The 13829-nt window shown below is 38.9% G+C and overlaps 2 protein-coding genes across 7 annotated transcripts in view; one reads left to right on the top strand and one right to left on the bottom strand.

Moving 5' to 3' along the window:
- IKZF3 (IKAROS family zinc finger 3) overlaps positions 1–1582 on the bottom strand; it is an 88997-nt gene extending 87415 nt beyond the window's left edge. For all 3 annotated transcript variants that reach the window (XM_004282737.3, XM_033410841.2, XM_033410840.2), the window contains exon 1: positions 1320–1582. In XM_004282737.3, the coding sequence (XP_004282785.1) occupies positions 1320–1326 (7 nt within the window). In that variant the 5' untranslated portion in view covers positions 1327–1582. The remainder of the gene's footprint in view (positions 1–1319) is intronic.
- A 3622-nt stretch (positions 1583–5204) lies between these two features.
- ZPBP2 (zona pellucida binding protein 2) lies at positions 5205–12987 on the top strand. Of its 4 annotated transcripts, XM_004282739.3 has the most exons (8): positions 5207–5488; positions 5615–5680; positions 6917–7042; positions 7698–7859; positions 8524–8742; positions 9308–9390; positions 10606–10786; positions 11804–12987. In XM_004282739.3, the coding sequence occupies exons 1-8, from the start codon at positions 5440–5442 to the stop codon at positions 11896–11898; spliced, it is 981 nt and encodes a 326-aa protein (XP_004282787.1). In that variant the 5' UTR covers positions 5207–5439; the 3' UTR covers positions 11899–12987. The 4 variants fall into 4 exon arrangements, 3 of the variants coding, with proteins under 3 accessions (XP_004282787.1, XP_033266742.1, XP_004282788.1); XM_033410851.2 differs by lacking the exon at positions 5615–5680; XM_004282740.3 differs by lacking the exon at positions 8524–8742 and having other exon boundaries at positions 5208–5488.
- The last annotated feature ends 842 nt before the right edge of the window (positions 12988–13829 follow it).

The following is a 13829-nucleotide window of genomic DNA, read 5'->3' as shown; positions in this document are numbered from 1 at the left end:
CAGCAACCTAATTTTTTTCCTGTTCTTGGCCAATGAAATCTTTACAGGTTAAAAATTACACATCATAAACCATTTTTCAAATAGTCAAAGTGCAAATTTTTCAGAGTTATTTTTAAACCTTGATAATTTTTAAAAACTTAAAACAGAGAGAGTTTTGCATAAGAGAAAACACGAAGTATTATTCAATAATGGTCATTTAAAATTTTCTACATACATACTGTTCATTGACTTATCATTTGGCATTCTACTTAGAGGGAAAAAAAATGTACATAAGGGCCAAGCCAGTTTTAAAAAATTATAAACATACCCACGTGCAAATTGAGGATTTAAGACCACAGTATTGCACTCAGTTATACTGTGAAACAAAATTTATCTCATGTACTAAAGTATTCAGTCAAGTTTTAATAACTTCATACATCCTAGACCTAAAGCTGCCAAAGATCAAGGTTCATTGGCAATAAGAGAGCCTTCGATTATTATGAAGAAAATGTCCATGCTATTTGTAATATTTATCAAGTTAACATTTTAATCACGTGTCAGTATCTCATTTATTAATAGAATGAATACATTTCTCACAAATTCTGATTTTCTGTCACCACCTCCCCCCAACTTGAGATGCGTCTGCCATTTTCAAGGTTTTAGAAACACTTGTTGAAAAGACCACTGGAAAGTTTACAATAGTAGTGTGAAATTTTAATTATCCCAAGGAGGTACATAGTGAATAATTTTTAAGAAGCGAGGATAGTTTTATGACTTTCAAAATTAATTCAAATGAAACAATGTCAGCCTGATTTTTGCTTTGAGTAAAGAAGTTATCATTAGAAGATCGAGTTCCAAGGGAACCACAAGCGCCAACACTAAAATTTACCTTCCCATATGACAGCCTTTACCCTTAGAAGAAAAAAGTCACCTTTCATTCTAAAGAAGTTACTCAGGTTAGCCTAGTTCCAATAGACAGTGAAACCATGGACGAAAAAATCATGCAAAAGGATTAGTTTTTCCAACTCAGGTTTGCTGCCATTTCAGGGACACCCCATAAGTACTCTTCCTCTGCAGACTTAAGAGTTGACCCCTGACAACCCCTAAGAAATAAAATTGTGGAGAACTTATCACTGTCCAAAGCTGGGGGGTGGGGGAAGGGGAGCAAATGAGAGATGTATGAGAACCGACACGCTTTGCCCTCCGAAATGCCTCATATTTACTTTTGACAAAAGAAATAAATAGAAGCAAAACCGAGATTCAGAAGAAACTCTCTCTGCTGCGTGCACCGGTAGAGCATTTTAAAGACCCTTTAGAAAAGAAGCAGGCTGGAGGCTCACCTTCCATCTCGCCGCGGGGCTGGGCTGGAGCTGCCGGTCTGGCTACCCGGCCTCTCCACGTGCTCCTGCAGTCGCCGGGACGCAGCGCGCAGCTGGCGGGAGATTCCCAGCGCGGGGAGTCCCCGGGATCCGGCCGCCGCTTCGGCGCAGATTGAAAGGGACAGGAGCCGGCGACCGGCCGGTGCGCGGGGTTACAGCGGCGCTGGCTGGCGGCGGCTTTAAAGGACGCTCACCGCGGAGCGCCGGAGGTACCTACCGCGCCTCCAGCCTCCTTTTGAATGTCAAAGCCAAGAACCCCGATAGGATGGAAACGGTGCGACTGTAAATTGTCTCAGAATGTCTATTTTGGAAGGATAATGCATGGGAGAGTAATATCACATGGCGGGAGGGAGGATCTGGATTGATTCCTTTCAAGTATAAGTTAAAAGAGGTTTGTCTTAAATTGAGCAAAATCTGGAACTTTGGGTCTAGATTCAGGGATGACAGCCACGAGTGCCATCGATGAGAATTCACTTCATTCGATGTATTATGTTTTACTTCTTCAGTTTTTCATTTCACATAATAAAAGTTCTTGGTCCAAGTTTTCAGAAACTTCTGAGACAGTTCCAGAGTATTTTGGCACTTTCATCAGCTCAGCGTTTTCATTTTTGGAAGCAATTCTCTCACTTTGTTTTCCCTTCTGGGAACTGCTTGGTTTATTTGCCACCACTCACAAAATGCTACACACTCTATTTATGTGTGTTTATTTTCTGCTACCTCGCCCTCCTCCAAATAGGATCTGAAACAGCTTACAAAACTACGTATATAATGTATCAGTGCTAAGGGGTTGGGGTTGGGGAGACACAATAAGAGTAAAATTAACTCAAAGATGTTAGTACACAGAGTCAACATCTTTTCCCAACATCCTTCCCACTTTATAGAGGTCAAGCACGCACTTGACTATAGGGAGAGGAAAGGGGAAGCGACCACATAATTTTTTTCAAAAACAGAATTTTTCTTCACACTGAGGTCGAAGGGACATTGTTCAGGTGAGTCCTCAAAGTTACCCAGTGTGCTGAACTGGACAACATGTAAATGATCCTCAGAAAGACCACTTTCACCCTTGTTAGAAACTTACGTTGTTGATATATATAAATACATTGGAGACTTAAGGTTGGGAGTTTGTGTATCAGCAGGCCACATCAGAATAAACCCACACTTACCAGTTAAAGAACGCATGTTGTAATTTTATGAATTTTAGTTTATTTTAAATATGCCTTGGTATAGGAGATATGTATAGATATAGATATAGGTATATAATTTTTAAATGAGTTAATAACTTGTATTGGCTTTGTTTTAAGATCATGGCACCACGATAGCATCTCTATAGCTTGTATGGGTTGGAGTTCTACAGGATAATATCAATTTCAGAGAAATACTCTAAACACTAGGTCTAATTTTAGTATTGAAAGGGGAAATTTGTTGTTTGTTAGTTTCTAAAAGCAAAAATAGCACATCAAAAGTAGCAGAAGAGGAACTGTAAATTTTCACAGGGATGGTGTAAGGATGAATAGTTATTTGGTTATTAAAGAGTTTTAGAAAACGTTTAGCTTCCATTACAATGTTCTTTATGCTTAGCAATGGAATGTGTTACTACTTGGTAAATAATTAGTTCAGTATTGAGTATTTCAGACTCAAGAGAATGACACTTAATGGGATAGATAAAAAGTAAACAGGTAAAATAATTTATGCAGCTATTTTGCCCTCAAGGAGGTGAAGCATAAATCCCCACTCCTCAAGTGTGGGATTCACGTCTGGGAGTTCCCTGGTGGCCTAGTGGTTAGGATTCTGGGCTTTCACTGCTGTGGCCCGGATTCAATCCCTGGTCGGGGAAATGAGATCCTGCAAGTCACATGGCATGGCCAAAAAAAAAAAGATTAAAAAAAGTGGGATTCACATAGTGACATCCTTCCAAAGAGTACAGTATGAAAAGGGAGAGGGAGGAGAGTAACTTTATATTACAGAAACCAGACAAACACTACCTCAGCCAGGTGATCAAGGTAACATCCACAATGATATAAGGCAATGCTGACAGTTTGTACCTTGATACAGTGTGGTGAGTATGGTACTTCACCTCTGTAGTTTTCCACCCATAAACCTGTAGCCCCAGTCTAATAATGAAAAAAGAAAAGCAGAAAAAGTCCAATAGACAGGCATTCTGCAAAGTGTCTGACCAGTTAAGGTCAGGTCAATGTCATAAAAACTGTAATTAACTGTCAAGGTCATCAAAACTAAGAAATGTCTGAGGAACTGTCACAGACAAGAGGAACCTAAGGAGACTTGATGACTAAATGTAATGTGGGATCCTGACTGGGATCCTGGAGCAGAAAAAGGCCATTAGGTAAAAACTAAGGAAATCTCAATCAAGTATGGACTTTATTTAGTAAGGTATCAGTATAGGTTCATTAACTGTGAGAAATGTACAATAACTAATGTAAGATGTTAATAGCAAGGAAATAGGTGGGTGTACGTGAGAACTCTTTGTACTATCTTCACAGTTTTCCTTAAATCTAAAACTATTCTAAAAGAGTGGATGGATACTTTGAACAAATAACTACTACTCACTTGGGTAGGTGTCTTCTCATAGTATTCAAAGTTGATCACACAGCGTTTACAAGGATCAATTACTTATAACTGGGAAGGTAATAAAACACTGTGGATTTATAATGTACTTTGACTAAAACTGAAATGATAAACTTCCAGGGAATCAGAGATGATGCCTAAATTTGTCTTCATTATCATCACTTTAAGAAGGGTACAGTTGAGACTAAACCATGAATCTAGACACGGTAACTGACATGGGTGGATCTGACTCACCGAATCACATTTCATGGCTTATGCTATGTAGGTAAAATTAACAGTGACTAAAACTGAAATCACTGACAAAGGTTGCTCCCAGACCATCTGAGATAGCCCAACTACTGACTCGGCTCAAAGGAAATAAAACTGAAAACTCTTGATCTCACCCCAAATAATCATTCTGCACCCTGTCTGAACCTTGGGCTCTCTACCCACCAGCCTACTCAAAACCACAACTGAGGGTGTCCCGCTGCTAAGAAACAGACAACACACAGGGCATTCCAGGCCATCAAATTAGTAGCCAAGAAGGAACCATCAAAGACGCTGGCATGGTCCCCTTCGGAGCTCGCTCATCTTGACTTAGCATCCCTCCCCTCAGGAAAAGCATTTGGGGATCTCGCCTTTCAGTTGGGCCCTTTCTTTAAATCAGTCTTACTTCACAACCCTGGACACATTTGCAAGTGGGGTCTCTCAAAGCCGTGTGATACTCGAAGTTGAAGATGAAGATTAAACGTTCCTCTAGAGTGTGAAGGCCTGGAGACACCTTATTGGTGCACTAGCGGTTCTTCATTTTATGGGTAGAACACAGTTGGGTAAAAATTGGGTGTTAAGAGTTTGAAAAAGATTGTGCACACAGTTTCAGACAGTTCATGAGAAGAAAGGCATAGGAAATTACCACGTGGGGCTCTCTGCTTCCTGTGAAGTGTAAATTTTCACAAGCTTCTCCCTCCTCAGGTCCTCATGTAATCGCATTCCTACCCGCCCTATCCCACTGGGACCACCATGTTCCTCTCGTCGATCTCTTCAGCCCCTAGACTAAGGAAGTGACCGAAACGCGAAGCCTTACGTTCTTTCTTCTTCTACTCTTTTCTTCTCTCAGGGACTGCTCAGAGAAAACCGAGCCACCGACAGCGCGGGGGAACGGCGCCAGACTCGAGGCGCGAAGCATCAGAACCATCCGCACGACGGCAGCCACGTGCGCGCGAGGGGGCGGGGCGCTCGCTTCCCGCGCACCTGCCCAAGGCCCTGCCCTCTGCCCGCGCCCCGCCCCCAGCCCCGCCCAGGCGCCCAGCTCGGCCCACGCGCGCGAGGCGCCGGTTCACGCGAGCGTTCTCCTGCGCGTCCGCTCCCGCTGGAGCGTCGGACAGTTAGGGGAGTCGACCCCCGTCGGTTTGCTCCTGTCGGTGGAGGAGAGATGGGGAGGCGTTGCGCTGGGGCTGAGGTAGGAAGGAGCCCGCTCTTCGACGCCTAACCCTCCCACGACGCTAGCCCCTGAGCCGTGATGCGAGCGTGGGTCCTGCTCTCCGCGGTGCTCTGGTACCTCACAGGAGGTGGGGATCCTCCCGCCAGGTCCCCTGGCCTCTCCCATCTTCTCCGTCCTGCCTCCTCCGTCCCGCCCCACTCTGAGCCCTGGCTTCTCTTCTACGTAAAAAGTCAGTGGTTTCTTTCCTCCGCAGTTGGATGGCAGCGTAATTCCGAGCGCACTGAGAAAGGCTTCATTTATGGCAACCCGGGACACCCAGGTAATAAGGACCTCTTCACCCGCAGAGTCTGCCCGAAGAGCCGGGGTTCCGTGGCTCTGCTAAGGTTCTTCCCGAGGAGGGAAATGGAACATTTATTGAACGTATACTGTGTGCTCTGCACTTCCCGAAGGTTGTTGCATCGTTTCATCCTTACAGCGACGCCACTACGCCTCAGTTGAATCACCTTACCTAAAGCTGCATAGCTCGGTAGGAGCTAAGATTCCATTCAGATCTCTTTCTCTGATGCCACCTCACTTCCAGGTGTCCCCGCTGCTTTGCAACATGCGAGGTCCCCTCAGAGGAGTGATTTCCGGGGCTGGAAGTCCCTCTGTTTGGAATGCCCTTATCCCTTCCCTTGTTAACTAGAAGTCCTACATATCCTTTACGGCTCAGCTCAAATGTCATTTGTCACTGTGATGAAACTTTCTCACACTCGCCAAGGAAAATTAGTCACAAGGCTAATTTTAGATAACTTTGGGCCGGTTCATAGCATTGGTCTGCTTTGGAATCTCTCCGTGTTTGGCGGCCCTCCCCTTCCCTGCCACCACCAAATTGTAGGACACTGTCTTCTTTATATGTTCAGAGCCTGGCATTCAGTAGGCTTTAAAATTAATATCTTGTGGGACTGTATTGGTTCCAAGCACATTGTTGCTGCTTCCATCAAATCCGAAACAGAATAGGTATTGCAGAAAACCTTCTTTGTCTGTCCCATTTAATTATTGTTCCTAACAGAGGAAATTTATAGTTAAATATCAAGTTTGCCTTGCGGATGACAATGATCATCTTTAAAATAGTTTTGCAACCAAAAGATCCTTTTCTGATCTTTAATTTGATTCCACTAACCCTTCAAATTTTTTTTATTCTAGTTAGTTCTGAATCCGTACATCAAGATGTATTATGTACATTTTAGCAACTAAGACGTGGCACAGCCAAAATAAATAAATAAATAGATAAATAAATATTAAAAAAAATAAAATGTATTATGTACATTTTTATAAACAACACTATAATATCACAGAAAAAAAATATTGACTGTAGCAGTCTAGAGTTTTAAGATCTATGAGAAGCAGAACGGACTTTAGCATTCCAAATGTTATAATGATATGCTGATTTTTAAAATAGTGAAATCCAAAAAGAACTAATCAAAGTAACTTTGGGAAAAAATGGTAGGAAGTGTGTTTCTTAATTTAATTTTGCTATATAATGTAGTTATATATTGTTTTATTTTTGTCACAGTGAAATTATATGTAAAATTACATCACAATAGCCCAATCCTTGTCTGTATGGATTTGAAACGCGCTGAAAAAGAAACAGTGGACCCCACCTACTTATGGGTTGGGCCTAATGAAAAGCCATTAACAGGTAAGTTATTCGATTTTAATACCTTCTTTTCTTAATGATGCGAACATTTTTTAAGAAAAGCACTGTCATTTATTGGAATGAACAAATTGAAATTTAATTTTAACTACAGATTTACTTACTCCATATTTAGACAATCATATTATATCTTGGTCTGTGCCTTATTTTCTCCTTAGGCAAAAACTGAAGCAGTAATTTTTGTACCTTACTTCCCAAAGCTGTATTAGTTCAGAAGTTCTTATAAAACCTAAAATTTATCCTTGCAGCACCTGTGATAGGAGATGAGGTAACTAATAATGTAATTTTTCACGATGTTAGGAGGGTGTCTTATAATATGAGCATTGTTAATTTCTGTCTTATGTGAAGAAATTGCATAGAACTATAAGGCAGTGTGATCTCACAGAATTACTGGCATAAATCAATTGAAATTAGATACCAAGAAATGAATTAAAGAAAACCAAAATATATTTCAAAAGTGTACTTATCTCATGTGGTTTTCCATTGAGTAATATGACAGAGTTACGATTTTGTTGAATTCTTGAAGTTAAAATAGTCCATTAATTTTTAAATTTTTGTATTTATTTGTAACCCCAAGTTTACTAAATAAGGTTTGAACTGTTACATGTTAAATACCAAGCAATTTACTCTTTCTGTTTAGGAAATAATAAAATAAATATAACCAAAACAGGAAAGCTGATGGTGAAAGACTTTCTGGAGCCTTTGTCTGGACTTTACACATGCACTCTTTCTTATAAGACTGTCAAAGCAGAAACCCAAGAAGAAAAGGTAGTAAAGCAGAGATATGACTTTATGATCTTTGGTAAGAATACAGGCACATTTTAACTTAAACATTTAATATGGATCAGAATTAAGTATATGGTTTCTTCATTTAGTGAAAATGAGTCTTATATATAATCATTATGACTTATAGAGTATTTTGGGTGTATTTGACTAGGCAAACTCTTAAACTGACATCAAAATAGTATGTCCTAAATAATCCTTTTTCAGCCTCCCACTTCCCACTCTAGGTATGCAGGCACAATCTACATTATCACAACTTTGCCAGGTAATTTAAAAACTGATGTTTAATTCCATAAAAGCAAATTAATGATCCTTTTCACTGGACTGTGCTGACAGCAACACTTCTGTAAATTAAGACCCTCACCATCAAAATCTTATTTTTTTCTTGATACTTTTAACTTACATATATAGCCAGCCCACAGAAACCATACAATCTCTTGTACTGAGTGGGTAATATATCAGATGAAAATAACCTTTTTCATTAAAGTTATTCATTTTATATGTTTTTGTGAGGACAAACTGTTAAAACATTTTATTAGAAAAAATAAAATACCCAAAAAAAACCCATTTTATTAGATAAATTAAGTTTCTGTGCTGGTTTGCAAGATTGATGGGATTAACTATTACATGTTATTTGGAAATTAATGCTAGGCACAATTGTTTTATTCTCATCTTTTTTAAAGCCTACCGGGAACCTGACTATTCATATCAGATGGCTGTACGTTTTACCACAAAATCTTGTGTAGGAAAGTATAATGATCTGCTTTTTAGACTGCTGAAGAAAATCTTGCATAATTTAATCGCTGATTTGTCATGCCATATCATAGAACCATCATATAAATGCCATTTTGTTAAAGTCCCAAAACATGGCCTCATTCCTGAGCTATTTATAGCCTTTCAAGGTAAAAAAAGTTTTAATATTTCTTTAATTTTATGTGTTTAATCTTAATTACAAAATTAATTGCCATATTATTATAGAAAGCTTATAAATAGTAGGCCTTAAATGTTCGTTAAGCACTAAAGTATGTTGTTGGTCTTAACCTGGTTGTGGTTTTAAAAATTAACACATTATTTGCCTTCAACTATGATATATTGTTGCCTGTCTTTTAGAACTTAATATCATTTTATAAATATGGGCTTTAACTATGCAGCTAATATTTAACTTATAACTTCTTATAGAATTTTAAATTGTATTTTTGAGAACTTAACAAAAGGGAGAAACCAAACCAAACCAACCCAGAATTATTACTATTCATTTTAAAGCCTTGTAGTTACCTCCATTAGCCCCCAGATGGAGTGAAATCATAATGTATAAATCATTCAAATTGTGCACCTTTACTTTATTACTAGAATTACATAGATTAAACACATGCACACATGCATACTGAATTCAGCATTTGGAGCTTTATTGGAATGTTTGGAACTTTTTGGAATCTTTCTGTGAAAATGTTATTTTTCCCCCTCCAGTTAATCCTTTTGCACCAGGGTGGAAAGGTAAATGCAATGAGTCTGTTGACTGTCAAGATAACACTAACCATAATATCCTCCAGGTGAGAATTTCAGTTTAAGGGGAAAGTATTTGAATAGTATACAAAGCTATTTAAAAACTGAAATATGAAGTATTATTGATTTTTGGTTTCAGTTTTATAAACTGAGATTGTTGCGATCTTGGCTATTTAAAAATGTTTTGTTGTGGAAGAGTACATCTGGAATGTTATATAGCTCCCCAGGTTAATATTACGTATTTTTCCTATGACAGAAGGATGGATCACTGTTCTTTGTTCTCCAAATGTAACTAAGCAGCAGCTTGAAGAACAACCTTACAATCATGTCAACCTAGGTTAAAACAGTGGTTCTTCCAAAATTGTATCTGTACTGATCAAAATAGTTGCTCTCTCCTCTGCCTCCTTAGAGGCTAAGGACATAGTCTAAAAACTCCCTTCACTCTCCTCCTCTATATCCCTGAGCGCATACCCTTAATATTTTGCATGGTTTATGGGTTATTATTAGTTATTATTTAAGCCCCATGCTCAAAAAATAAAACAAAATTTACACCATTAGTCTGTAATGCTGATTAGAGAAAAGTTTTGGTTTCCATTTTGCTTGGCTTTTTTTTTTTTTTAATTTTATTTATTTATTTATTTATTTTTGGTTGTGTTGGGTCCTAATTGCTGCGCGTGGTCTTTCTTTAGTTGCAATGAGCGGGGGCTACTCTTTGTTGCAGTGTGCGGGCTTATCATTGCGGTGGCTTCTCTTGCTGCGGAGCACAGGCTCTAGGTGCGTGGGCTTCAGTAGTTGGGGCACGCGGGCTCTAGAGCACAGGCTCAGTAGACGTGGCACACGGGCTTAGTTGCTCCGCGGCATGTGGGATCTTCCCAGACCAGGGCTCGAACCCATGTCCCCTGCATTGGCAGGTGGATTCTTAAGCACTGCGCCACCAGGGAAGCCCCTTGCTTGGCTTTTTGGAATTAGAAAAAATGAACTCCCGGTTCTCTACATATGGAATAGACATGATGCAAATAATTCAAAACAAGTGCTTTTTAACCTCAATTTAGTTTTTCTTAACTGTTGTGCATAAAAATTGACCATAATTGATAAGGTCAAGGCTAAACTAATTTTAGTATTAACATGCAGCTTTTCGGGAATTCATCTGTTGTGTAAAGCAATGGCATGTTTGTATTACGTTTCATTGCCTCTGATACAGGAGGAGAAATTTGGTTCATAGTTTAGTAATTGTACTTCTCTCTGGTGTTTTTAAATCTTAGGCAAGAAATCGAATAGAAGAATTTTTCCGGAGCCAAGCATATATTTTCAACCATGATTTTAATAAAACTCTACCAGCTATGCATTTTGTGGACCACAGTTTTCAGATAGTACGAATAGATAGCTGTCGTCCAGGCTTTGGAAAAAATGAAGGTCTCCACAGCAATTGTGCTACCTGTTGTGGTAATTATAAAATATAAATATCTAATTATTTAGGTTATATAGTCAGAATTCACTTAGCATAATTCAGTTGAATATTTATAGTGGTTCTCTTTACCAAAAAAATATGTTTAGTTAAAGGGAAGTAAAAATTCAAAGTCCAAATTTCTAAATATAATTATCTTCATGTATATGAATTCTGCTAATGTAATCTTTTGTATTACAAAATATTTCTGTAGTTTTTTTTTTTTTTTGGCTGCGTTGGGTCTTCGTTGCTGCGTGCAGGCTTTCTCTAGTTGTGGTGAGTGGGGGCTACTCTTTGTTGCGGTGCGCGGACTTCTCATTGCAGTGGCTTCTCTTGTTGTGGAGCACGGGCTCTAGGCGTGGGCTTCAGTAGTTGTGGCTCGCGGGCTCTAGAGCGCGGGCTCAGTAGTTGTGGCGCACGGACTTAGTTGCTCCGCAGCATGTGGGATCTTCCCAGACCAGGGCTCGAACCCGTGTCCCCTGTATTGGCAGGTGGATTCTTAACCACTGCACCACCAAGGAAGCCCTTTGACTTAAGCTACTATACTATGAAAGAAAACAAAATGGTCCTGCCTAGAAATTGTAAATAGGAACTAGAAAACAAGAAATAGGAACTCATAAATGAAGCAATGCAGAAGATACTGTAAAATGCTGATGCTAAAGGAAAAAGATAAGATTCTAACTCTTTTCTGTCTTTAAGATGATCAGATAACAATGTTTAAAACTTATAAATGGGGAGTTCCCTGGCGGTCCTGTGGTTAGGACTCTGCGCTTTGACTTCCGTGAAATCCCGGGTTCAATCCCTGGTTAGGGAACTAAGATCCTGCAACACGCTCAGTGCAGCCAAGAAAAAAACCTCATAATAATCTTCCACACCTTAACTGGCTGAACATTACTCATAGTATAACATAGATACAGAATGTCAATGGTGTGACATTAATGGCAATTTGTATTATTGGTATAAGATACCTCTAACTGAAATTATAATAATCTACTCCATTGTGTTTTCCTCTGCAGTGGTTTGTGGTCCTGAGACTTTTAGTCCTGATGTTGATGTTACATGTCAGACCTGCGTTTCTATCCAAATCTACGGAGCTAAATCTTGCCCATAAAACTTCAAACAAAAACTGCAACGTGAAGACTAGAGGTGAAAGCATTGTTACTTGCTTGTGGAGGTGGCGAACATAAGATGATTTGTTCACATCCCAGACTGTCATAGATAGTTCCAGTAAGTAAGATCAGTAAGACCAAAACATTGGAAAACATACCTTTTAGAAACCCTAAAAAGATAGTTGACATGGCATTTCTAAGAAGGCATTTAATATCTCCAGTGTGCAAAGGAAAGTGTAAGTATGAGTGGATGAGTTTTGTTGAAATATGTTTTGTTGTTTACAAACAATCTGTTTCTGTGTTCCTAAGACTATATTAAGGTAAAGAAAAGTAGCAAAGTATAATATAATAAAAACGTTGTACTTTCCATGTATTATTTTGTTTGATATCACTCTTATATAAAGGCATATATATTACCTTTATAATTAGAACCAAAAAAGTTATTTCTTTTGGTGTCTTTGCTTTCAGTTTGTTTTTAGAATAATAGAATATATTAGTATAGTTTTAGGTTTACAGAATAATTGAGCAGATATTATACAGAATTCCATATACCCACTCCAGCCCACACCCTCATCCCTCCCCAGTTTCCCCTATTATTAACATCTTGCATTAGTGTGATGCATTTGTTACAATTAATGAACCAATGTTGATACATTATTATCAACTATAGTTCATAGTTTATATTAAGGTTCATTCTTTGTGTTCTGCAGTTCTATGGGTTTTGACAACTGCATAATGACATGTGTCCACCCTTAAAGTTTCATACAAAATAGTTTCACCACCCTTAGAATGCCCTATGCTTCACCTATTCATCTCTCTCCCTTACCCCAGAGCCACTGACAACCAGTAATCTTTTTACTGCCTCTATAGTTTTGCCTTTTCCAAAGTGTCATAAACTTGGAATTGGACAGTATGTAGACTTTCCAGACTGGCTTCTTTCACTTACCAATATTCATTTAAGGTTCCTCCATGTCTTTTTGTGACTTAATAGATCTTTTTTATTGCTGACTAATATTCCATCATATGGGTGTGTAAAGGACATCTTGGTTGCTTCCAGTTTCTGGTGATTATGAATAAAGTTGCTATAAATAGTTGTGTACAGGTTTTTGTATGGGCCTAAGTTTTCAAATCAATTGCGTAAATACGAAGGAGCATGTCTGCTGGATTGTATAGTAAAATTATGTTTAGTTTTGTAAGAAATTGCCAAACCGTGTCCCCAGTTGGTCTCCCATTTTATATTTCCACCAGCAATGGATGTGTTTCTTGTTGTTCCTCATCCTCACCAGCTTTTGGTATTTTCAGTGTTTTTGATTTTGGCCGTTCTAACAGGTATATAGTGATATTTCATTGTCATTTTAGTTTTAAATCCCCTAATGACATCTGGTCTGAGCATCTTTTCATATGTTATTTGTCATGTGTATATCTACTGTTCAGATCTTTCTCCATTTTTTTAAATTGGATTAGTCATTCTTATTGTTGAGTTCTAAGAGTTCTTTGTATATTTTAGATACAAGTTCTTTATCGGATATGTGTTTTGCAAATATTTTCTCCCATTTTGTGGCTTGTCTCTTCATTCTTCTCACAGTGTCTTTCACTAAGCAGAAGTTTTTAATTTTAGTAAAATTCAATTTACCAATTTTTTTCCCATGGATCATGCTTTTGGTGTCATACCTAAAAACTCATTACCAAGCCCAAGGTCATCTAGGTTTGCTCCTGTTGTATTCTAGAAATTATATAGTTTCATGTTCTTTGCATATGGATGGTTCCAGCACCATTTGTTGAAAAGACTATCCTTCCTCCATTGAATTGCCTTTGCTCCTTTGTCAAAAATCAGTTGACCAGGCTCCCCTGGTGGCGCAGTGGTTGAGAGTCCGCCTGTCGATGCAGGGGACGCGGGTTCGTGCCCCGGTCCGGGAAGATCCCACATGCCGCG

The sequence above is a fragment of the Orcinus orca genome, chromosome 19 (assembly GCF_937001465.1).
Source record: "Orcinus orca chromosome 19, mOrcOrc1.1, whole genome shotgun sequence".
NCBI lineage: Eukaryota > Metazoa > Chordata > Mammalia > Artiodactyla > Delphinidae > Orcinus > Orcinus orca.
This window is presented reverse-complemented; position numbering and strand designations above follow the sequence as displayed.

Excerpts from the sequence above, each read along its gene's own strand:
- ZPBP2 (XM_004282739.3), top strand. The coding sequence starts at position 5,440 with ATGCGAGCGTGGGTCCTGCTCTCCGCGGTGCTCTGGTACCTCACAGGA. Across the intron at positions 5,681-6,916 it reads TGGCAACCCGGGACACCCAG|TGAAATTATATGTAAAATTA; the intron begins GTAATAAGGACC and ends TTTTTGTCACAG. Across the intron at positions 9,391-10,605 it reads CTAACCATAATATCCTCCAG|GCAAGAAATCGAATAGAAGA; the intron begins GTGAGAATTTCA and ends TTTAAATCTTAG.